Below are 25965 nucleotides of genomic sequence, written 5' to 3' on the forward strand. Positions count from 1 at the left end.
GTATCCCAAAGCGAAAGTTACCATCCCCCTGAGGGATGCTAGAGTGATCTGTTAAGGATGGAAAGCAGATCCCTACACTTGATCCTGGATTGCGGGTTATACACAAAAGTTCTGAATTGTCAGAGAGACACTGGGCTTTTGTTATCTGCTTTGTTTTGTTTTCTGTTCTTTTTCTGAAAAGGAGGCAGAAGGCCAGATAAGTTTGGGAACCTATGAAGTAGCTAGAGACAAAAGATCGATAAACTAGTTCAAAAATCAAACAGAACTCATAGCAAATTTATAGGACAGAATAAAAGTGTCCCTGTGGACTTCCAAGTCTGCAAATCTTTCAGGGAGCAACAAGTTGCTCCTTTTTCTTCTGGGGTTCCTGGTGGGTTTGAACTGCTGACCTTGTAGTTAGTAGCCCAAAGTGTAACCGCCATGCCACCAGGACTCCATGGATAAACTAGTAGGGTGACAATGAAAATATTCAAACTTCATGCTTGTGAGACACCTGCACATGTCGGGTATGTTGCCCATAGGACAGTGCTGGGAGGTTTAGAGTTGTCCCTTTATTGGGTTTCTATTTTAGAGCGACGTTAGATCACCGTGAACTAGGTAGTCTCTTTATTTTTGCCTTTTTCCTCAGGAGATGCAGTGTGTTCTGACATGAAGGAACACTGGGCTACTGTGACTCAGATAGGATCCTGTTTGAGCGCTGATGTTTAATCATGTGGAGCCCTCCGGTCACCCCCAAGCCCCTGGTGCCCCAAGTCCTACATTTACAGCTTCCAGGCAGTTCTCATCATGACGATGAAATACACATCCGTGTCGATGGAAGCGCTCACTCCCGCATAGTAGTTCATAAACTCTTCGGGGGTCACCTGCAGCAGAACAATTGGAAAAACGCAAAAGGAAACTTTCTCACCGTCTCTTTCAGCAGAGGCTCGCACCTCCAGTACCTGCACGGGGAAGCGGAGTATAAGCCACAGAGGACCCCCCTCCCCCGCTTCCCCGCCAAGGGATCACAGTGGAGACATAGAACTAAACAAGAGAAAAAGAGACGTTAAGGAGGATGGCAAGGAGGGCACAGGTGAAGACCGCCCGGGGCTGAGGGTAAGAAAATCTTGACAGTGATTCAACCAACGGAGATGGCAAGGCAGAGAGACGCTGGTTCTTGTTTTTCTTCATGTGCGGGCGCCCATCGGTTCAGATAAGGGATGCTGGAAATCAGAATAAGAAAATGTTTCCTTCCACTGCAGTGACGACTGCCTCTCGGTGACGCATCAGAAACTGCAGCGCTGTCCTTGTGTCAAGATAACCGATGTCTTACCTTTGAAAAAGTCCTCACTGTAATAAAGAGAGTGCTCACTTAAGACTCCTCTGTGACATGCTTTCTAAAGTCCAAATTACTCATCCGGGCCACAGAATCAGTAAGAGAGATCCCCTCTGCTCTCCACCTCCCGACTCCACCTTGGATTCTATTTGAATTCTACACCTGGGACGGCCTCTCTGGGCTAGTAGCTCAGGTGCTTATCCAAGTGGTCGTGGTGGTGGTGGGGTGCTCTGGAGGTGACTGACTCGCAGCGACCCGGTGTACAGTGGAACGAAAGACGGCCTGGTCCTGCGCCATCCTCACAGTGGGCATGTTTGCACCTTGGCACCCAGTCTATCAATTCCTCTCCTAGAGGGTCTTCCTCGCTTCTGCTGACCCTGTACTTTATCCACGTGAGGCTATCATCTATCTTACTTTGCTTTCTGAGAGAACAAGAAAGCATTAGTCATTAGTCAGATTTCGTAACAGGTTAGGTGAGATGGACACTCTGATTCACTTGTACAGATTAACGTAGTGGATTGATTCAGAGAAACCATTGACGGAAGGATTCAGGGAACCCTCCTCGTGGACTGTTCGTGAGGACTGGCTTTATAGGTAAATTTTGCCCCAAATGTGGACATTATCTTCCTGTGACTACTTTACCCACTTACCGCAGCCTTAATATCTGAAAAGAAGAGAAATGTACTATCTCATATCTCGAGAGGCCAGAAGCCAAGATGCAAATGTCCGCATGGTCATCCTCTCTCTAAAGGTTCTGGAGGGAAAGTTTTCTTGTCTCCGGTTCTGGGGGTTCCTGCTGTTCACACCACTCTAAATTCCACCTCTGTGTTCAGACTGTCTGCTCCTCTCTGTGCAGGTGTCTAATTCTCCCCTGTCTCCCTCACATCAGGGTACATGTGGTAGTCTATGGCTCCCACCCACGTAACGCAGAACAAGTATCTCTTCTCAAGGTGCTCAACTTCACACAACCTCTTGCCAAGGAGGTATCGTCACAAGTCCAAGGTGTCAGGAAAGAAATGTAACTTTGGATTGGATGTTATTTTTTCGACTTATCACAGCTCACCCTTTTGCTGTAAAAAAAAATTCATATCCATCCTACTTTCAAAATACATTCAAACAATTATCATATACCCCGAAAGTCTCAAGTCCAAATACCATCAGCTCAAAAATTCCAAATTTCTAAATCATCTAAGTAAAGTATAAGTTAAGTTTCTGAACATGATCCATCCTGGGGGCAGGGGACGGGGTGGGGGGGATGGTTGTTCTCCATAGGTAGACTTGTGAGCCTTGGAAGCAAATGCTCTGCTTCCAAAATATAGTGATAGTGCAGACATAGGATACTTACAGACATCCCACTCCAAGAGCAATGCAACGGATATCATAGAGATTGCTAAGCCCAAGAGAGTCCCCAAATGCCAGCTGGGGAAATGCCACTAGGTTTCAAGGTCTGGTCATAGTTGTCTTCTTGGAAATAATGTCTGCTCTCTGGACTTGCAGATTTGTCTTCTGGATCTGCAGCTCGGCCAGGCTCTCGCCACCTGCGGATCCTCCAGTTTCTGAGCAAACATTTTCGACAAAGGCAGCACATGTCTGAAACTGAGTAGTTTTATCGGGCTGCTTCCTGTCTGCAGAATTTGGGAGCCCAGGATAGCCTTCTTTTATTTGGCTGGTCTTTCAGTCCAAGCTGACCGCTTCTGCTGATGTGGCATTCTCAAAAACCTTGTGGGTTTCCCTTGAATGTCAGGGGATCACCATTTGAAAAGAAGGTTCTCCACAGACAGCCCACTTCTCCACCCCAGGTTCTTGCTGGGATAGTTAAGTAGATCCTCAAGTCACATAGGGATTAATCCAGAGTATGCTTTCCTTGTAATGCATCTCCTAATTTGAGCATCTTTCAATGTTTTAGTGTCTTTTCGTCTAGATAAAAAACTCAACACTCACTACCATCGAGTCATTTCTGACTTGCAGAGACGCTGTAGGACAGGGTAGAAATTTCCCAGTGGGTTTCTCCCTGGTGATTTCAAACTACTGATCTTTCTGTTAGTAGAACAACGCAGAACCACTAAGCCACCAGTTTTCACCCCAGTCTGAACAAAGCTCAGACATTCCCCAATTACCACAGGGTCAGTCTCTTTTCTCTTGACAGTTTCTTCCTCAAAGTTCCTCTTTCCCTTGCACTTTTACTATAAGCAACAATAAGAAGCCAGACTTCACCTTCAACATTTTTCCTAGATATCTCTCTTTTTTAAAAAAATCATTTTATTGGGGGCTCATACAATTTGTATCACAAGCCATCCATCCATCCATTGGGTCAAGAACACTTGTACATTTGTTGCCATCATCATTCTCAGAACATTTGCTTTCTACTTGAGCCCTTGGTATGAGCTCCTCATTTCCACATTTTTAGACATTTGTCACAGGATCACCCCACTCCCAGTATCAAAGTCTGCATAAAATCTTCGGAGTCTTGCAAGAAAGTGTCACAATGTTGGTGACATGAAACAACAGAAATGTATTCTGTCATATTTCGGGGGGGGGGGGGGGGGGTGTCAGCAGGGTCACATTCCCACCGAAGGGTCTAGAGCAGCGATTCTCAACCTGTGGGTCGCGACCCCCTTAGGGTCGAACGACCCTTTCACAGGGGTCGCCCAATTCATAACAGTAGCAAAATTACAGTTATGAAGTTGCAACAGAAATAATTTGATGGTTGGGGGTCCCCACCACATGAGGAACTGTATGAAAGGGTCGCGTCAGGAGGAAGCTTGAGAACCGCTCCTCTAGAGGAAAATCAGTCCCTCGCCTCTTCCAGCATCAGCAGGTCTCTGGCACCACTCTAAAGACAGCTTCAGTTTTCAGCTGGCCCTCTCCTCTCCGTGTGCGGGACCCAAACCCACCTGATTCTCAATTCCAGGTTTTCAGCTGGCCCTCTCCTCTCCATGTGCGGGACCCAAACCCACCTGATTCTCTCTTCCAAGTTTTCAGCTGGCCCTCCCCTCTCTGTGTGCTGAACTCAAACCCACCTGATTCTCAATTCTAAGGTAGAACCTGCCTAAATGATCCAAGATTAGCTTCTCTCAAAATCTTTGGCTTATGAAATAATGTCACTGTTTTACTATGCAAAGTAATAGGCTCAGATTCCAGGGGCCAGGGCAGTGACACATTTTTTGAGGGGAGAGGGGAGGGACACCATTTAGCTACCTGAAAGGTCATATATACAATAGTAATGGCCGTCTCTGGAATTCTTTGTTGCCTAGTTAGCTTTCAACTTTCAGTGCTCATACGGGATTTTTTTTAATCCCAAAAGGAAAAAAAATCAGGGCCACTTGGATGACGAGTCACAAATGCAGATACCTTGGCCCTGCCCTAGACCTGTTGAGTCAGACTCTCTCTGAAGGAAGTGGTCTTGGCATGTGTTTTGTTTTCTTTAAAACTAAGCATTCCAGTTAATTTTCTGCATGCATCAAAGTTTGAATACCAAATATGTTTCAACTAAAGCTTCCACTCTCAAAGAGTTCACAGGCTGGTAGAGAAGTCAGACAAGTGAATTGAAAAGTTCAACCCCAAGCAGCAAAGGCACAAGCCTAAGAGCCATTTTCTTTAGGAACTTAATTTGGTCATTTTGACTGAAAAACACCTTTCACCTCTAGGGCAGGGGGAAATGTACTAGTTTTGTTGTTATTGTTGCTTATCTGTTAGTTTACTTAATTGTTTTACAAAAATTGGAAATAGTAAATGCAACTACTCTGTACCTGTGTGTGGCAGTTACATAATCTCCTGTCAACTTACGAAGGGGTGGAATCTAGCGTGTCTATCAGGCCATAGCCAGTGAGGCTTCTGTGTGGGCGTGGCCTGAGGATTCTGGGAACTCCTGTATTCCTCCTTAGAGGAGGGAGGCGCACTCTGCTTTTCTTCCTGCTGACAAGCCACATGGAGACCCCGGATGAAATCAGAGCCCTGGAGCTGGAGGAGCCACATGGTGACCCACGCCAGTACTGAGATGCTTCCACCACCACTGTATCCACAAAACTTTCCATCCACTGGCCTGTGATTCTCCTGCATTTTGGCCATCATTGCATGTGTTACCTGTGTCTGAGAGGAATTTATAGTCTGATTTGGAACATATGGGTTGATACCGGACTTATGGACTTGATCTGGACTGGGCTGGGATGTTTTCTTAATATATAATTACTCTGGGATATAAAGTTCTCTATTACACACATGAGTGTCTATGAATTTGTTTCTCTCGTCAATCCGGACTAACACACTATATTTATATCCCTTTCCCTAGCTTTCCTCTGTCACCCAACCAAACCCACTCTCACTGCCAGATTTTCTGAGACGGTAGTTCTTTATGGGTATAGAAAGGCCTGTCTTTCTCCCTCTTCTATTACAGAAGTGGGAAAGAACTAAAATTCACCTGGCGAGAGTCCCTTGCAAATGTAGTGTTGGATGGCCATGTGGCACAGTCCTCATTGATAACACACAACTGCAAATCTGATGCTGATTCCTGAGGAAGTCTTTGCTTTCCTGGCCCAGGTTCTGTCCCTTCCTCCTTGCCTCTTCTATTCTTTCTTCCTCCTGCTGCTCAGAACTCAGGTGTGCTGGCTGAAATAAAAAAGCTATCTTGGGACCATAAAGTAAAAGACAAGAGAATCGCAGACGTCTCAGTTCTATAGACTTCAGCCACTCAACTTAACACATTCTGTACAGTGAAGAAAAAAACTGAATTTGTTCATTCTGCTGTTAAATAAGATGTTCTATTACTTGATATTGAAATCAAACTCTAACCAGTACATCAAGACATGTTTGAGACTGATAGTGTCACCTCACACTTTGGTCTCACTCCCTTAAGCAGTTACAGTGACCGGGAAACGAGTTAGCTCTGAATGGAGAAGGTGCCAGAGAAGAGGTAGGAGGTAGGGTGAATGTTAAACCCACTCCAGAAGTCAGGCCACACAAAACCAGAACCATTTCACAAAGACCACAGGCTAGTCTTACTATGCTGTCTGCTTTTCTCATTCAAGAGTCAACCTTGATAGAGAATGGCCAGAACCACAAATTCTCTGATAGCTCCCTTAACTTGTCCTCATCATACGAAGTTAATTTTAACTGATAATAACTTATTACATAGTTACACACTAGGGAAAAAAACAGGGAAATGGACATCCCTTACATTTGGTAGGCCTCTTAACCATGATTACCATATATACTCGAGTATAAGCTGAGTTTTTCAGCAGATTTTTAATGCAATTTTTGTTGTAAAATTTAGATTCCTCAGCTGATATTTGCTTATACTTGGGTATATATGGTATCTTATTTGCCAGGAGTGGGGGACGGGGGTGGGTGGGTGCCATTGTCATTCACTGGAAGAGGCCCCAGATGGTGAAAGTGGAAATCCCTAAGTCAGAACCAAAATGCAAGCCTTTCATCTCAGCTCAAGCCTGATTAAAAAACTCTAAAACTCAATAATATACCTAAAATGTATTTAATTGTTTAACAAATCCCAGATGAGATGAATGAAGGAAGGATAAGATTCATATCCCTTCTAATGCTAATCTCGTTCTAAGTGATTGTTTTAAAAATAATGAAGGCGGGAGGGGGAGGGAGAATTAGAACTGAATGTGATTGCACAATTCATTTAAAAGATGATTTAATCATGGGGGGGATGCTCTAAGATTGATGTGATGGTGATTGTACAGTTCTCCTTAATAGGATTGAATGATTGAACTATTCAATTGTATGATATGTAAATTATGTGCCAATAAAACTTTGGGGGGAAAAAAACAAACTAAGCTATTAATAATAATTTAATTATAATCTAACAATCCAGTCATTGGGTTAGAAGCATCTGACTTACTTGCAACCTGTAGTTAAGAACAGACCTCCAATGTTGTTCTTGTTGCTGCTGCTGTTGTGGTAGTTATTCGCTGCAGTTGTAGCTATCAAGGTGGTTGACTCAGCTCAGCCCTATGAGCAACAGGACAAAGCACTGCCCGGTTCTACCCCATGCTCACAGACACTGCTGCGCTTGAGCCTGTTGTTGCGGCAGGGGTGCCACTGCACCTCATCAGGGTCTTCACCGACCCTCCACCAATCATGCCGCCTTCTCCAGGGGCTGGTTCCTCCTAAGAGCATGTCCAAAGTACATGAGACGAAGCTTCCCCATGCCCACTTTGAAGTAACAGTCTAAGTATTGCTTAGGCAAAATTGTTTTTTCTTCAGGCAGGCAATGTTAAATCCATTCCATCATAAATACTGCAAATCGCATGGATCCATTCTTTTTCGATCTTCCTTATTCATATCCAGTTTTCACATCCACATGGCTTCACACTAGACACATTTTACTATTCAAAATGTCTTCTTTGCTTTTGAATCCATTAAAGAGAATTTGGGTAGCAGATTTGCCCAGTGTGACACATTGTTTGATTTTCTGTCTGCTGCTTCCATGGGCAACGATTGGGGAAACAAGTGAAAGAAAGTATTGCCGAGCTGTTCTCCATTCATTGTGATGTTGCTTTTTATAACTTTTGTTTCCCTTATGTTGATGGATGGAGTCTTTGACCTCCATCAGTATGTGCCCCCGCTGCTGTGTCGTCTGCGCATCGAAAGCTGTTAATGAGTCTGCTTTCAATCCTGGTGTCTCTTCTTCATATCGTCCAGTGTTTAGGCTTATTAGCTGAGCATAAAGATTGAATAAGGGTGGTAAACCTGTCGCACACATTTCCTGATCTTCAAACACACAGTATCCTTGTGTTCTACTAAAACAACTGCCTCCCTGCCGCGCGCCCCCCCAACTCATTTGCAGTGAGTAACATGAATAAATTGTTGCTCTTCCAAAATTATATCCTGCTAATCATTCTATCACCAAGGTCATCTTTTTCAATTAGCAGTTCTCCTATTCGTGTCCAGTTTCCATATTGCAAGCATCTGTAATCACCAATGTATCTTGATTGCTTGTTTAACCAACTTCAAACTGCAGAAGTTTGAAGATGAAAAAAATAATAACAAACTTTAGTTTCTTCGCCTTTGCATTAGTGGTTGATGTGAAAATTTGAATAAGACTTGTATTAACCGGTCTTGTTAGGGTCTGAATATTAATTAGCCTATTACTAACACATTGTGTTTCTAGAGAGCTCTTGAAGGGTTCCTGTTGAAGATTAATGTGGTGTCATTTCTCTTCTGTGTGTCTGTCCTGGCGCAGTAGACCAAAAGACTGTTCATGTCCAACTAGCTGATACCAACCCAGCCCAGCTCATGGATAGCTAGGATGTCAGGCTCCACGCGCTCCACTTCATTTCCAACGACTCCCGGGTTTTGTAGATGCAGACTCTGTACTGTCTACATTCTGACTACAGACGGATGGGTGCAACTATTTCATCTCCTTTTGAGTTAAGCCACATGAGCGGAGAAAGGAAAATCCTGAAAGCTTTGCTCCATCCATTCGTTCAGGTGAACTAGCTCCCTCCCCCAGGAATATGTGGAGTGTTGACCACCTAAAGGGATCATCTTCCGCTTTATCCGCCCTGTACTTGCTGCTTCATGAACCAATCCCTATAAAACCTGCTCTATTAAACATTCAGGGTACATACAATGATTCATCCTAACAAACAGATGCCATTTTGTGGCATGCATTAAAATATGGTTCTTATTATTACTATAGGATTATGGTACAGAGGTTTTAACATCAAGGAAAATGTCTCTTTAATTTTTTATGCGTACCATGGTAAACTACATATACTAAGATAAGCATTTGACTGATGTTAGATACAAATTACCCTAACGGTACCTCCTTACAAAAAATTCGACTTAAATTATCTTTATGAGCGACTGACTGTGCATCTTGAAGAATGGAAAACCTAAAGGTGGGGGTGGAGAAGTGAAGGTCTCACCCATTTAGGACGGGATCAGAGGTAGAAGAAGCGGAGGGAAGTCTGCTTCAACCACTAAGGGGGTCCTTCAGTGAGTCCCTCAGAATGGCTTCCCCCAGGTGACTCTGAGAGCAGAGTGTGCGAAACCAGTCCAAGATCCAGGACATTTAACTCCATAATTGCTGCAAACCCCAATAACCTCTCTGAGTGTTGGAGAGCTGAGTGTAGAAAATTAAAACGTCACCAACTTGAACTTTATCCCTGGCAAGGGACTCGGCTCACTTGCTTCCCTTATTCTGAGCTCTCTCCCATTGCACATCACCTGCGTTTCTTTTGCTGTTGCTTCACCAGGACAGAAGAACTCAACTTTTCTGTGAGAAGGTAAATTCACAGCTACTATGCATTTTATGAAAGAATTTACCATAGAGTTTTTGTCCATCGGCGGTGCCTGGGACAGTTAAAATATGATTCCGTGAGCACAGGTTTGAATCACGGGGGCCTTTGTGGAAACGTACTCACCAAGTCTGCGGAAGGAGGTGACCCGTGGAAGACCTCCCGCACCACTGTAGTGAATAAGTAGCGAATGTCACGCACTCTCATCAGGGTGTTCAGTGATGTTAACAAGCACACCGTAACTTATTTTTAAAGAGTTAATAGATTAATTTATTATCGTAACTTATTTTGTCATGAACACGGGCTTTTTTTATGTTTTAGAGTGATGGAGAGCCAATAGGAACGTGTGTAAACATTATGTGGTACATTTGTGAAAACTATAAATCATTGGGCTCCGCCAATAGAAATCTGACTCGGTGGTACTTCAGGTCAGCTCAGAAACCTGTATTTTTAAAGCATGCACCCTGTGCAGACACTCTCACAGTTGGGTGTTACTATAAAACAAAACAAAAAAAAACTCATCGCCTGCGAGTCGAGTCGGACGCCTAGTGGCCCTAAGGCCAGAGTACCACTGCTTCTTCACAGAGGCTGCTGCGACATCTTTCTCCCAGGGAGCAGTTGGAAGGTTGAAAACACCAACCTTTCATCATTGCCCCACCGGACCGCCTGAGTATTGATAAGAAAAACAGGCAAACCAACAAGCAAGGAGGTTGCCCTCTGGCTGATACCAGCTCATGCTTGCCCATGTGTCACACTTCAGAACTGTCCCATGGCGTCTGCTTGCTTGGTGGTGACCCTGGCAGATGGGCAGACCTTTCTTCCACATGCCACGGGGTAGGTTCAAATCATCCATGTTTGGGTTAGGAGCTGAGCGCCCACAGCCATCTGTGCCACCCTGGGACTTGTAGGTGTCCCTAGAGATTCTACCACAGACGTGACATCAAATGCTGTAACTGCTCCGGCAGCTGGCTGACCTTTATGAGGCCCTGAGAACGAAATGTGGTTTATTAAGATAAATGTCAAAGGGGTGGGGGGAGGTGAGAGGATTTTCAGTCAGCTGCCAACTCCACAACAGGCTGGTCGCTCTGGGGTTAGAGCAAAGGGCAGCTGAGGTTTCCCCTGGCAACAAGAAGGAACCACCTGCCACGAGGGACTCAAAGACCCCCTGCCATCCAAGATCGACTTGGGCTAATTTGGGGAAATGGCCGTTGACTATTTTTCCAGACTTCAAAGACCAACCATCTTGCAGGGAAGCACACTTGGTTGCTACCCGAAGCACCCAAGTGCTTATTGGCCTTCCCCTTCACCGCCGTCTTCTAACCTAAACGGACGAACTGTCAGCGGGCACGAGAGGAAGGTGTTCTGCCTAGAAGCCCTTCCTCTTTCCTGCCTCACAGAATCCAAGATCGAGTTGTACTGAAATGCCTGTGATTCCCTTGAGAAAGGAGACAGCTTAGTTCCTGTCCCCGCCACCCATCCCCTTTCCCCTCCACCATGTGGACACTAACCCCTCCTGCTGCAGCTGCTGGCTCTGGCCACGGAAAGGACTCCCCTGCCCGTCAGCCCCCACCTTCAAGCCCCTGGGTGTGGCTCAGGGCGGAAACATTGACACATGGTGGTCAATGGAAGGAAAAGCACATTTTTTTCTCAGCCTGGCCTGGTTGGGGGTTGTCATCCAGGTAGCACCTATCCACAACAAGACGAAGAAAACCTGCATCTGATGCTGCAGCTGCTTCACAATCTTCCATGTACTTGAGCTTCTTGGTGGGGGTATTGTGTCCATCTGCCCCCACCCCCAGCCCCCGGCCTCGAGAATCCTCCCCCGCCCCCTGTGCACTGCCCCTCTGTCTTTCCAGTGTGGAAGATCGTGTTTCTTCTCCAACACACCATGCAGGTGTACCAGGGAGGTCTCAGTTCATGATCATGGGGACAGCGGCTTGTGTTTCTAAAGGCAGTGAAGTTTGAAATGCAATTTAATCACAAGCATTCCCTTGCCTGGGAGCCTCTCCCTACGTGGTATTTCTGCACAGGCTACGGGCTAACAATAGGCTCGTAGGAGGAATGGAAAAGGTCCTGAGGCAGCTGAGGGTGCCTCGTGAATGGTGTTCAGCCAAGTTAAGTGGGGGTCCCATCTTAAAATTAAATATACTTTATTATGCTGAGTCACCACCTAAGTCAGCTCTGACTCAGGGGGACCCCTGTGTACAACAGGAGGAAGTGTCTGCTGCGGAGTCCTGCCCCGTCTTCATGATGACTGGCACGCATCACAGCTCATGGCTGCCCCTGGGTGCGTTCAGTGACTTGCAGCCCAGGCTGTCACTCCCCAGCACGATATTCCGCAATATTCCACAATATTCTGCAGGATTTTCACTGGCTGATCGTTGGAGGTCAAACACAGCCCTTTCTTCCTTATAACCCTGGTGGCATATGGTGACAAGTTGGGCCACTAACTGCAAGGTCAGCAGTTTGAAACCACCAGATACTCCTCAGGAAAAACGATGGGGCTTTCTACTCCCGTTAAGAGATACTATCTTAGAAACCCACAAGAGCAGTGCTGCCCTGTCCTTGAGTAGGTATCAACTCAATGGAAATGAATTTGTTGGGTTTTTTTTGTTTCTTTCTTTCTGATCCTTCTTAGTCTGAAACCTGTCACTTTGCTGAAACCTGTCCTTAAGACATGACCCTGCTTATGTTTGAAATACCAGTGGCACGGCTGTCAACGTCCCATCAGCACACAAACCACCATCGTATAACAAACCGGCTGGCTAGCGATGGTGTTATAGTCTAGCTCAGTGGAATGTGGCTAACTGGGTATGGTCAATATGGTAACCATGAAGTGGAACGGTTACTCAAAATACCATTCTCCAAATGGCAGGTCACAAAAAAGAGGGGGGGAAATCCACTGCCGTCCAACTGATTGCTACTCAGTGTCCCTGTACAGAGGGATTTCCACACTGTAAATCTTTATAGGAATGGACAGCCTCATCTTCCCCCTGAAAAGTGACTGGTAGGTGTAAATCGCCAACCTTGTGGTTAGCAATCCAATTCTTTCTCCAACAGCATTACCAAAAACTCAACCAAACTCACGGCGTAGAGTAAATTTTGACTCATAGTGGCATTTTCAAGAAAAAACAACAACAACAACTCACTGCCATGGAGTTGATGCCAACTCTAAGAGCCCGTGTAGGGCAGGGTGGAGCGAGCCCCGTGAGTACAGGATGGAATGAAACTGCTCCTGTGGGTTCTGAGGCTGCAGAAGAGCAGAAAGATTCCGATTTCTCCTTTGATTGGCTGGTGGATTCAAACTGCTGACCTTAAGGTTAGTAGCCTTAATGAGTAACCCACAATACCACCAGGGCTCCTTGACAGGACTCGTTAAATCCCAGGTAGTCCATTGTTCTACTGATTCTACATATTTCTAGTCTTAGAAACTCACAAGGGCAGTTCTGCACTATCCTATGGGGTCCCTGTGAGTCAGAATCAGCTCAATGGCAGTGAGTTTTGAGTTTGGCTTAATATAGATAGTGTGTGTGTGTGTGTGTGTGTGTGTGTGTGTGTGTGTATGCACGCACGCTTTGTACTTTAGTTCTTAAGCCTATAGATGGTCCCTATGAGAATATTTTTCTTTCTCTTGTCTCCACAACACATATGACAGGTATATTGCGATTTTAAGGCTTGAGGTCAATATCTCATTGACAATTTAACCTTGGGTAGAAGAAATTTCACTTAAATTAAATTCTTCCACTTACCAATCCATCCTTGTCATAGGGCGAGTCAAAGTTATCCAGAAACTTCCTGAACACTTGGTCCTCTGACCATTCTCCGTTTTGGTACTTCGGATGGTGTTTGGCGTTATACACCTCCCGAAGATCTTCGATAGTTATCACGCCATCCCCGGTCTTGTCCAGCTTTCTAAAGGCTTGCATAATCACCTCCTTACGGGATCTGGACATGGGAGGCTAGAGAACGAGAAAACACAAACCTACACACGCATGCACAAGCAATGATTTGGGGTGTTTTTTTAATCCTATGTCATAGAATTCCGATGCTCCTCAACATGAAATTGCCTGTATCATCTCCAGAAATCCCCTCACCTTGTTCCCAGGTCTTCTCCCCAGTCCTCTGGAAATGTACTGACTTCTGAAACCAAAGCCTCAAAGCAGCCAAACCAAACCACACGAAAGCAAAAGCCAGCAGCACCCTGACTCTCACCACCACTTACTCTTAACGTGAGAAGAAATTCATTGAAGTCAATGGTCCCACTTCCATCTTTGTCAAATCTCCTGAAGAGCTCTTCTGCCTCTTCCTTTTCCATGACCACGGCGTAATCGTTTAGGCCTTTGAGAAATTCTTTGAAATCCAGGGTCCGGTTGTTATTGTCATCCATTATCCGGAACACTCTGAAGAAAACACACGCACCCAAAGCACAAAGAAAGAAAGAAACAGACATAGAGAACAAGGTGTGAACATAAGCCCTCCAAAGGAATCTGCTCTCAGACTTTGCCAGTGAACATGCAGAAATCTTCCGATGGAGCTGCCTTCCTTGGCTGTGGACCTGGTGGCTGGGTGCTGCTGTCCCTCATAGCACAGCCTTGTTGCGTGGCTGGAACGAAGCAAGCTGTCCCTAGCATCTTCCCAAGTGAACGACTCCTGGCTTCTCCCACCAGAGAGTTGGAGAGAAACAGGAGGAGACTGGGCTGGAGTCCAGCTTTCGGTGGGAATTGTAACAGTTTGCTTGGTTGGCTTGGAGTCAGGCCCATCCTTCTTGCCAGCCCCTTTCAAAGAAAGCTAACCAGAAGAAGAGAAAGAAGGAGAATCCGGCAGAGGAAATGGGCCGTGTGACCATGTGGCGAGCTGCCTCCACGAACAACTGCACTTCTGCCACGAGACCAGAAGAACTGGATGGTGCCCGGCTCCCACGGTGGCACATTTTGATCAAAAGATCCACAGAAGACTCCTGACCCGAAGTGGGGAAGTGGAGCACAGGGTTTCCATTTTTTGTGATGTCTAGACTTTCTGAAACCATGGAAAATGATTGAACCACTGAAACTATGGCTCTGAGAGCATCTTTAAATCTGAGATCAAAACTATCCTTCGAAATAATTTCAAAACCAAGCAATCATATAGTTTAGTTTGACTAGCAAAAAGGTGTCTGCCTTGAGCACTATGCTTTTTGAAGAACTACCTCTTTGGGGTCCCATTGCAACAGCAACTGGAAAGATTAAATAGAAGACTTAGCAGACAGTGAGTTTATGTTAATGCGGGAGGAACAACTTAACACGGGAGGGTGAGAATTGTTGTATAACTTGAAGAATGTAATCAATGCGACTAAGTTGTACATGTAGAAATTGCTGGTTTGGTATGTGTTTTTGTTGTGCATATTCTCAACAACAAAATTAATGAAGCTTAGAGAAGGGGGCATCAATCAATAGATAAAATATAGAAATCTGAGATTTTACTCTGCACTCTCCTCTCAACATAGAGAGCCTGCTCAGCATCTCAAGAAACAACACTCAAACATGCATCCTCGATATCATTTCAATCATAAGATTTTCTGTACAATCTAAACTATGGAGATATTAAGAAGATCAGTGATTATTGGGGGAAGAGGTGTGTTGAATAGGTGAAACAGTGGATTTTTATAATGAAATGACCCTAAGACACTTTTATGACAGACACATGACATTCTACAAGTGTCAAAACTCATAGAACCGAACAACACTAACATAGACATTGATGTATACATATTTTAAATAATAATTTAAAAGGTCAGGGAATACCAGGAAAGAACAGAGGCCAAAATAAGGAAATCTAACAGTACTACAAATGCAGGAAGTGACCTCAGTAAAGGGAGTGGTGGTTAAAAATAAGACTAAAGAAAAAGTGGTAAAATACGTACATTTGAAGATGAGTTGAATCTGTAAGATTAAAGGCAAAAGGGGCTTCCTATAAGACCTCTACTCTAGTTGACTGAGCTGTCCCCATGGGGCCACAGAGGAACAATTCTGGCATTGCTGTACATGCCAACTGGAATCAAACAGCTATCCAGAATGGATGGGAAAGTGTCAAGTCTCTCGCTATTGAGGTGAGAAATTACCGCTAAGCAAGGGGACTGTGAGGTGCCCTTGGTGGCACAGTGAATTAGGCATCACACTGCTAACTGGAAGGCTGACTCTTGAAGCCCAGCAGGCATTCTGCAGAAGAAAGAAGGCTACCTGCTTCAGTAAAGACTTCCAGCCTCCGCAATCCAATGGAGCAGTTCCACTCTGTCCTGCAATGTCACTATGAGATGGAATAAGCTCTACAGTAATGAGTTTGGGTTTGAGGAGGTGGAGGATGGGAGAAACATACATGCAATGATGGATTATCATTAGAGCCGTCAATCTGAACTCATGTTTAATTTTAAATAGGCACAGTTACATACAAAAATAGTTATAGGTTTATGCATACACACACTATTATATATACACATATTTCTTGGTTAGTCAGATGAGAGGACCTAAAACAACTAGATGCACAACAGTAGCAATGAGCACTCCCAGTGTCTAGATCTTGGTTTCTAAGGCCCTTTTCCAGTAAAAGCAGTGAGGGCTCCTTGGAGGACTGGCGAATTCTAATAGTAGGGCAAGAAAAATACGAGATGAGTCTGGACAATCGTATAGCTCCAGAAAGTAAAGAAGTCCAAAACCAAACTCCCTGTCACTGAGTCGATTCTGACTGACAGCAAACCTATGGGTAACTAAGTCCTGTCACCTCACAGAAGTCGAAAGCTTCATCCTTCTCCCTCCAGAAAGTAAGGACTCAACAACTCAAAATGCACCTCCCTCAAGTCAATGCTGATTCGTAGCAACCCACTGTGAGTTTCTGAGACTGTAACAGTTTACAGGAGTAGAAAGCCCAGCCTCTCTCCCTCAGAGTGACAGGTGCTTTTGAACTGCCAACCATTTGGATTGAAGCCCAATGCTTAAACAGTACACCACTGGGGGTCCATAGAAAGTAAGAAAGTAGTAGGTAAATAAACTAGCTAACAAAATAAGCAAACAATAAGAACAAAATGCCTCCACCAACATTTGGCATGTCAAAGGAGCATGGGAACCAACTGAAAAAAAAGCTGGTACAATTTGAGCAGTAAAATAAAGTACTAGAGACCAGACCAAAACCAGGGATGTGCATGGTAGACAATGGTGGAGGAGGTGGGGAAAGGAAAACAAAAGGATGAATTCAAGGAAGAAAAGGATAGTGGGGTCATGGGGCATTAATCCACCCAAGGGGAGAGTATTGTTTATATCTCCACAGGGAAAGTGAGACCAGACTTCAACCCAGTGTCGCAAGGTGTGAATGCAATATCCCGGCATGGAGTAGGGAACCAGTGGAGCGATCTGGGAGGCTGGCCCCAGCACCATAAATTAAGTGGATTCCTGCCCCTCCCCCGAAAAGAATTTGTTCCAAAGGGCGACATTGACTCTGCAGCTCCGGGAGATGAACATATCTGATCAGAGCACACGGGAGAAGATGAAGGGGCAGGAGGAGAGAGTGGAGCACAGCCTGGCCCACCAGGCCGTGATGATGATGTTCCTGAGTAGAGCAGCCAGTCCACAGAGAGAACAACATGGCTGGCCCCACTATGAGAAATGATGCCAATCAGTGACTAAGGGCGATACAGGGGACTGCACCGGAGACACAGTGTGGGAATTGCACCTGACCTGATCCCACCACACCGAGGCAAATCACTGGGGGAGTGCAGCGGAACAGCAAGGGAATGGAGTGGCAAGGTCCCCAGGGAATGCTGAAAGTGTACTTTGGGGCCAGGGCGTGGTGCCCCAACAGACTGGTCTGGAAAACGCTCCTAAGAGCCAGCAAACAATCCCTGAACTAACTACAAGCTTTTCTCTTGTGAACTGTTTTGTTCTGTTCTTTGTCAGTGGTTTGTTTTTGTTGTTTTGTTGTCTGGTTGCATACTGTTGCTTTGTTTTCCTCTGTCTTGTTTTCGTGCATGTTAGTGTCTCCACAGGTCTGTCTGAATAGGACAGGCTGGATGAACTATCTGGAGGAAAAACGACGGGACCGACAGTTCCAGGGGGACTTGGGGTGGGGGGGTAGGGGGAGTAAGGAAGTGGTGTTAACAAACCCAGGGACAAGGGAAAAACATGGGACCCCAAATGGTAGAGAAGGGGGACTGGCAGGCCTGGTAGGAAATGATCAAGGGTAAGGTTGCTTAGAGAAGAAGTATACTCTAGCCCAGGTGGCGACGAAGCATGGTAGTAGGGCAGGAGGAAAGTCAAGGGAGATGGAGGAAAGAGCTAGGAGTCAAAGGGCATTCATGGAGGTCTAGACAAAGACATGTACATGCAAATATATATAGGAGGATGGGGAAATACATCTATGTGTCTATATTTATAGGTCAAGTATTAAGGTAGCGGAAGGACCTTGGGCCTCTACTCAAACACTCCCTCAATGCACGAATACCTTCTTTTATTAAATTGGAACTCTATGATGCTCACTCTCCCGACACAACGGCTGGAGCCAAAGTGGGTGAACAAGTAAATGTGGTGAAGAAAGCTGATGGTGCCGGCTATCAAAAGAGATAGTGACTGGGGTCTTAAAGGCTTGAAGGTGAACAAGCAGCCATCTAGCTCAGAAGCAAAAAAGTCCACATGGAAGAACACACCAGCCTGTGTGATCGAGTGGTCCCGAAGGGATCAGTTACCAGGCATCAAAGAACAAAAAATCATATCATTGACTGCACACCTCCATGATAGGATCACTGAAGACAAATGGGTGCATAAGCAAATGTGGTGAAGAAAGCTGATGTTGCCCGGCTATCAAAAGAGATAGTGTCTGGGGTCTTAAAGGCTTGAAGGTGAACAAGCAGCCATCTAGCTCAGAAGCAAAAAAGCCCACATGGAAGAAGCACACTGGCCAGTGCGATCACAAGGTGCCAAGGTACCAGGTATAAGGCATCATGCAAAAAAAAAAAGATATAAGTGTGTGTATGTATGTGTATATGTGTGTATATGTGTATATGTATATGTATATATATACCACATTAAATGAAGGGGGAAGTGCAGAGTGGAGACCCAAGGCCCAAGTGTCGGCCACTGGAGATCCCCTCATAGAGGGGTTTAGGAGAGGAGATGGGTTAATTAGGGTGCGAGGTAGTACCGATGAAGAACACAGCTTTCCCCCAGATCCTGGATGCTTCCTCCCCCCAACTACCATGATCCGAATTCTACCTTGCAGGGCTGGATAGGACAGAGGCTGTACACTGGTACATATGAGGGCTGGAGGTACAGGGAATCCAGGGTGGATGATACCTTCAGGACCAAGGGTATGAGGGGCGATGCTGGGAGAGTGGAGGGTGAGTGGGTTGGAAAGGGGGAACTGATTACAAGGATCCACATGTGACCTCTTCCCTGGGAGAGGGACAGCAGAGAAGGGGGGAAGGGAGACTCCGGATAGGGCAAGATATGACAAAATAACGATGTATAAATTACCAAGGGCACATGAGGGATGGGGGAAAGGGGAAGGAGGGGCAAACAAAAGAGGACCTGATGCAAGGGACTTAAGTGGAGAGCAAATGCCTTGAGAATGATTGGAGCAGGGAATGTATGGATGTGCTTTATACAATTGATGTATGTATATGTATGGATTGTGATAAGAGTTGTATGAGTCCCTAATAAGATGTAAAAAAAGAAAAGAGGAGAAAAAAATGATTAGGGCAAAGACTGTACAGAAGTGCTTTATACAACTGATGTATGTATATGTATGAACTGTGATAAGAATTGTATGAGCCCCAATAAATTGTTAAAAAAAATAATAAAGTACTACTGGATCCTAACTGAAAGTGTAAAATAAATATCCATGAGTCCAAATAAAAAATTGAATAGGTAAACAGATTTATTTTGAAGATGATATCTAAATAATTTATGTAGGTCCTCCATCTTCAAAAAAGGAAGAATAATTCTCATACCTTGAGTACTGTCATCACCTACTGGCCTTCTTCCAAAGAGTACGCTGTAGAACCAGGGGCAGGGGAAAGCATAACTTCTAGTGAAGAAATTGACAGATATGACTTCAGTCAAGTGATCAAGGTGAGAATGAAGAGTGATAAGCCATGTTCACAGCATGTATCTGTGATATGAGGTGATGAAAATAGCCCCATTCCTCTGAGGTTCCCCCAAATCAATATCTCAGTCAAATCATGGGAAGCATCAAACAAAAACCGATCTACAAAAGATCTGACCAATGGCTCCCCAAAGCTATCAAGTTAATAAAAGCTGGGCAAGTCTGAGAAATGATCACAGGCCAAAGGAGCCTTGGAGAAAATATAGTTTGTAAATGCAATGCAGACTCCTGGAGGTATCTGGGAACAGAAGAAGAAATTAAGTAAAAAAAGGAAAAGGAAAGGTAAAGAAACCTACACAGAGCATAGATTTGAGTTTAAAACGATGTATTTGCATTGTTGTTGTGCAGGTACCAATGGTGGTTCATTAATTGTGGCAAATGTCCTATGTACACGCTCCAACATAGATGTTACTAATAGGGGAAGTGTCGATGGACTTGAACTTGCTGGTGAGCAGGAGGATGACACAGGCCGGCCAATATTTCATTTTGTTTTGCTTCTGGCCACCGTGAAAGAGAGTCAACTCAACAGCGGATCTCTCTCGACCTCTTGGTAAGGGAGTACAAAGAAAGTTTCTGCAGCATAATCCCCGCGTTTCTGGGATACTAAAACTGTTATAAAATATAAAGACTGTGATCCACGCAGGTATCATTTCTCATTTTAATTCTAACTCTTGAGGCTCCCCACCGTGGTCCCCCTCTTAGCATCTATCCTCTCCCCCGCCCCACCGGCTCCCTTGGGCTCCCTGGAGAGCAGTCCCTTTTGCTGGGAGCCTAACATCGTCGATCAAAGAGGATTCAGAAAATCTGGGGGTTCGTGCCAGTTTTGCTGCCAAACATGAGCCGTGTGACCATGGGCAAGCTTTCCACGTGAGACCTCTCAGAGTCTGTTGCCTAGACAGAAAAGTCGAGGCAGCAGGTGGCGGGATAAACGGGGGCTCCCTGTATCATCATTTTCAAGTCGCAACTCGTGACTTTGTGTCACAAGGTTCTTCCCCCCTTGTATGTCACATGCCAGCATTAAAATGAGAAAGGACGCCTGAGGGAAGGGAGCGTGCGCAGAGCAGGGAGGCAGAACGGCAGAGCTCTCGACGGCTCTCTGGACGCCCAACACGTCCACGAAGCCTGTGGCCTGGGTGACGGAGTCGGCTGCGTAGTGAACAAGCAAGAGTGCCACGGGAAGTGAAGGAGTGCGTCTCCTTGCACAGTCTCAGCCCCTCAGAGCCTGGGATGTAATCCTTAAGTTGCCATGTGTGCGCGGACAGCATCAGACATTGAGTGGGCGTCTGCAAAGTGCCGGACACCACAGGAAGCCTGCGGAGGCTGAACACCCAGATGACCGGGACTGGGTCTCTGCCCGAAGATCTCTCATTGAGGGAAGGAGAGAGCGAAAGCAGCCGGCCGAACAAAGGCCGTTTAGAGCGAAGAGGAGAGAAGAGGGTGCCCGCAGTTTGGAAGGGGGGCTTGCGCCGCCTGACAAAGCTGGAGAAGAAGAGTACAGAAAGAAAGCTAGAAGAAAGACGAGAATTTGTGTCGGTAATTGACTCTGAATCATTTGGAAAAGCCTTACAAAACGAAAGCATTGGAACTTTGTCATTAAAGAAGATCAGCTAAGGGTTTCAAAAAGAAGGGACTCACCCCAAAATGGGAACAGAGCTCTAGCAACCAGGGGTGACGTGCAGTGAAGGACTGAACATTAAGACGCAAAGAAACCGGTCAAAATTGCATCCTAAGGGTTCAGGGAGAAGACACTGGGTGCTCGCTCTGTGAGTATTTAAGATGAAAACAAGAGGGACAGCTGTGAGACCCTCCCTGGGGTCTAAGTACCCGTGCAGCTCAGAGACCTCTTCTCCAGGGCGATCCACCCCCCACCCCCCACCCCGTGTTGCAGTAGTTGGTTGGAAAGAGAGAGGACCAGCCCTTAGGATAGGTTTCTTGGTTCTGAAGGAAACTCATGCCCTCAGAGGGCTGGAGACAGACTCATCCAGCTGAGAGTTGCTGTTAGGTTAGCTGAGAGTTGTTGTTAGCTCCCACTTGTTGTTGTTGTTGTTGTTGTTGTTGTTGTTGTTGTTGTTAGGTGCGATCCAGTCAGCTCCGATTCCCTGTGCACAACAGAACACTGCTATCCTCACAGTTGTTCTCACGCTGAGACCATTGACGCAGCCACTGGGTCCGTCCATCTTGTCCAGGGCCTTTCTTCTCTGGTTGCCTTTGCTCTGCCAAGCCTGAGAGACCAGTCTCTCCTGACCACAGGTCCAAAGAATGCCCGAGACAAAGTCTTGCCATCCTTGCCTCTCAGGAGCACTATGGCCGTCCTTCTTTGGAGACAGCCTGGTTTGGTCCTTTTACCCCCCAGCGCTCTCTCCGACAACATTCTGCTTCGTCTCTAGGCCTTCAGTATCTGACAAGGTTTGGAAGCGATGCAAAAGGTTGTCAGTGGCTCTGTCCTCCAAAGTGGGGAGCGGAGCCCTCCTTCCTTGTCTGTTCTTAGCACGGAAGCTCTGCTGAAGCCTGTTCACTTGGGGCGACCCTGTTGGCACTTGAAATGCCAGCGACATCGCTTCCAGCATCACAGCACCACACAAACCGCCACCGTATGACAAGTGACCCACAAGCGGCAGTCCCTACGAGCAGGGGTTGTTAATTATGCTCCAGAATATTCCAGTGCCCCTGAGGTGCAAGACCTGACAGTGATATCGAAACTTCCAACTCCACAATTGCACCGAAATCACAGCCTCTTCCTCCTCCTTCCAGCCCAGCTTCCATCCGTACCCCTTTTCCCTAAAGCCACTCAGGGGCCAGGAGCCCATCTCTTCGGTAACAGCCGGGGGTCTACAACCCAAAGATATCAGAGATCAAATCTTCTCAACTCCGTAGGCTGCAGAGGAGAAATTGTGACCCTGGAAGAAAGTGACTTGATGGAGGTCACACAGCCATCTTCACCTGCCTGCTCCTCCTCCCTCCACCACACCCCTGCCCAGCCGGTACCTGCCCAGTCCTTTGATGCCTGCCGAGCCCCTGGCCAGGCACTGCAGGCGCAGTCTCTCAATGGGGTCCTTGGCCGTGATGAGCTTCTTATTTGCCTGGATCGCCATCTCTCGATCGTGGCGCGCTGTCCCCGCCATCTGAGGGGAGAAACCACAACATGAATGAGTGGGTGGGACTCTGAGATGGGTGCAGGAGACGGTCGCTGGGGTGTGGGTCTGGCAGGACCCCCCAGCAACCTGACTGAGAAGGAAATTGAGAGCTTGCTCGACCATTCCCTCCCCCAGGAACTGATCAAACTTCCCATAATTCTCCATGTTTAACTACACCAATTGTATGGATGATATATTTATGCCTCACTCCTGGAGCCTTCAAGAAGCCCGAGTGGCATAGTGGTTATGACCTGGGCTGCTCCCTGCAAGGTCAACCGTTTGAAGTCTTGGGAGAAAGGCTAGGCTTTCTTCTCTCATAAAGGGTTACAGTCTCGGAACCCCAGAGGGGCTGGTGGTTTTGAACTGCTAACCTTGCCGTTTACAGCTTACTGCGTAACCACTATGCCACCAGGGATTGGCAGATAACTACCTCGTGTCCCTTGATTAACAGGTTCTCTCGTCTATGAACACTTAGCAAGGTTTCCCAGACAGAAAAAGGGTGACCAGCTCACTCCAGACCAGGGGTGCTCAATAAGTCCTTTGGGATCTACTAGTCGATCGCAAATGTAGTGTGGGGAGATCACATAGCATTAAAAAAAAAAATAGACGCAAGCCTATCATCAAGCCCATCACTTGATTGATAGACAGCACAGCCAATCAGATGCAAGCTTAGGTGCCAAACGCATGCGCAAACAACTGCGCTAAGTGCAGCAAAACTGACAGGCTAAGTTATCGCCAATATTTAGACCTTGGTTTTGTTTTTTTTCTTAAACGTAAGAAAGGGTATTAAAATGAGTGGGGGAGCTGGACGAAGTGAGAAGACAAAAAGGTATCACTTTCCTACAGAATGGGAGATTTTGACACGACAAGCCGACATTCAGCTGAAGTCCATTCTTGCATGTGCTGTGTGACTCTGAAGAGGAATTCATGGACTAATATCGGATTTATGAGTTAACATCAAATTTATGGACTTGATCTGGGCTGGGTGAGATGTTTTATCGATGCATAATTCTTGATATAAAGTTCTCTCTTACATATAGATGAGTGTCTCAGGATTGGTAACCTGGACTAACACAGTAGTCCGGGTACTTTCAATATTCCTCGCCAGCATTATCATTAAATGCACTGGTTCTCTTCCCGTCTTCCTTATTCACGGACAGCAAGGCTTCCCGCACCACAGCACCATGCATGTCATCCTCGTGTGACCAGCTGCCAGGAGAGTGGGCAAGTATCTGCTATGTAAGAGGGAGGCCTGGTGGCACAAGCACTAAGCCCTGGGTTGCTAACGGAAACATCAACCTGGGGACCCAGCAGCGCCTCCAAGGGAGGAAGAAGTGGCCACCTGCTTCTGCGAGGATGAAACCCTGCAGAACACAGGAGACTCCCTGCGCTCAGGCTTCCCGACGGTAAGTCTATCTGGAAGCAGACCGTCTCCTCTTCCTCTTCCAGAGGTGCAGGTGTGTTCAAACTGCTGACGTAGGGAGCTCCTTCAACAGGAGATCAGACAGGTACAAAGAGTCTGTTCCAAATTCTCATGGACTTCCACGGTGACCTGGGCTGCCCAGATCTGTTACCTTTCTAACTGCCTTCATATGAGGCATATGAGCCTGTTGTTATTGTATGCCCAGGCTGGGCCTGACCTCAATTCCCAGAGGTATTCCCCAGCTTCCCACCCTAACTCCACCCCACTGGGACCCCTCATTGCCAATCAGATGTCTGTGTTCCCATGCAGCTCCACCAATGGCTCATCCAGGCACCACCTCCTGCTAACTGTACTTCCCACCCCTCCCATCTCCATCCTGCCCAGCCCCCAGCTGTCTTGCAGGTCTCTGCTTCCTCAACAATTTCTGCCCAGTGGCTGACCCCAGGCACCCAAGCTGTCCCCATTTCCCATGAGTTTTCCCTTCCCCTGTCCACCTTGCTCTGTTTTCATTGGAAGCAGGTGAGGAGTGGAGAGAGGCATCAGATAACCACCACGTAAAGGAGGTGACCCTATAGGGCCTTACAGAACTGCCCCTGTGCTTTCTAGAACTGTACCTCTTTAAGGGAGTGGAAAACCTCAGCTCCCCCCACCCCCCCGCAGAGCGGACAGTGGTTTCAAACTGCTGACCTTCAGTCAGCCCAGTGCATAACCTCTACACCACTAGGGTCACTGTGGGTTGGAATCACCTCAACGGCAGTAAGGTTTTGGTTTGTTTTGGGTAGGGAGACGTTGCTATTCCACACATGAAGCAGAGGCCCAGGCAGGAGGAGAAGGTGTCTCTACACAGTCTTGAGCACCTGAAAATAATGTCCAGGAGGTTCACATAGTTCCTTGGACAATGGGATTGAAAAGGCATGGGGTTTTCCCAAGAAATCTTTGAAGTGCCTTCATATTAGCCATGCATGACTAACAGCTAAGTGCCCCTAATATGTGTCAGGCAGGCATCCAGTCCTCAGGACAGCCCTCGCCACCAGGTGCTACTGCCCTACAATCTCATGTACCAGTTGTTACTCTTAATAGTAGTTCCGAAAGCAGACACCTTCTGCTCCCACCAGGCTAAGATTGGGTGCCCTGAATGGTCACCTAATACCCGCCCCCCCCACACACACACACACACTGCCCTCGTTTTGCCCCCAAGGAAACTATGAAGCAATTCACAGGGCTTCTGACTCTGAAGAGGGAATTTCTCCTCCAGGAGCCCAGAATTGAGAAATGGTTGTACCCCAACCTGTTCTGCCCCCTGAAGCTGATTCTAGATCTGTGGAGTACAATTTGATATAAAACGTTTGTATTCTCTCACAGCAGTCCGCCACAGAACTTAAATGCCACATCCACCTCCCTTTCCATCATGTAGTCGCTGGGTGCATCCGCACATGGCTTGTGTTTACTGTGTGCGGCTGCACGGATGGCGCAGGACCAGGCAGCGTCAGACAGCCGCTAACAGCAACTGCACTACTTCAGGACGCTTTGCATCCAGAAAACCCTTTCCAAACAGGACGGGTACCCCACCCCGCCCCCTCACCTTCACACGAGAGCGCGCGCGCGCGCGCGCGCGCGCACACACACACACACACACGCTGATTCGCGTGGCTGCAGCGCCCCCGGGTGTTGGCATAGCGTCTGCGCATTGCCCCAGGCCGGGGGAGC

General features: G+C 46.6%; 1 protein-coding gene across 1 annotated transcript; it reads right to left on the reverse strand.

The window, feature by feature from the left end:
• Positions 1 to 761: 761 nt before the first annotated feature.
• CAPSL (calcyphosine like) lies at positions 762 to 22823 on the reverse strand. The gene is made up of 4 exons (XM_075543006.1): positions 22687 to 22823; positions 13799 to 13976; positions 13326 to 13535; positions 762 to 863 (listed from the first exon to the last, which is right to left on the reverse strand). The coding sequence occupies exons 1-4, from the start codon at positions 22821 to 22823 to the stop codon at positions 762 to 764; spliced, it is 627 nt and encodes a 208-aa protein (XP_075399121.1).
• Between the last annotated feature and the right edge of the window lie 3142 nt (positions 22824 to 25965).

Source organism: Tenrec ecaudatus, chromosome 2, assembly GCF_050624435.1.
Source record: "Tenrec ecaudatus isolate mTenEca1 chromosome 2, mTenEca1.hap1, whole genome shotgun sequence".
Classification (NCBI taxonomy): Eukaryota; Metazoa; Chordata; class Mammalia; order Afrosoricida; family Tenrecidae; genus Tenrec; species Tenrec ecaudatus.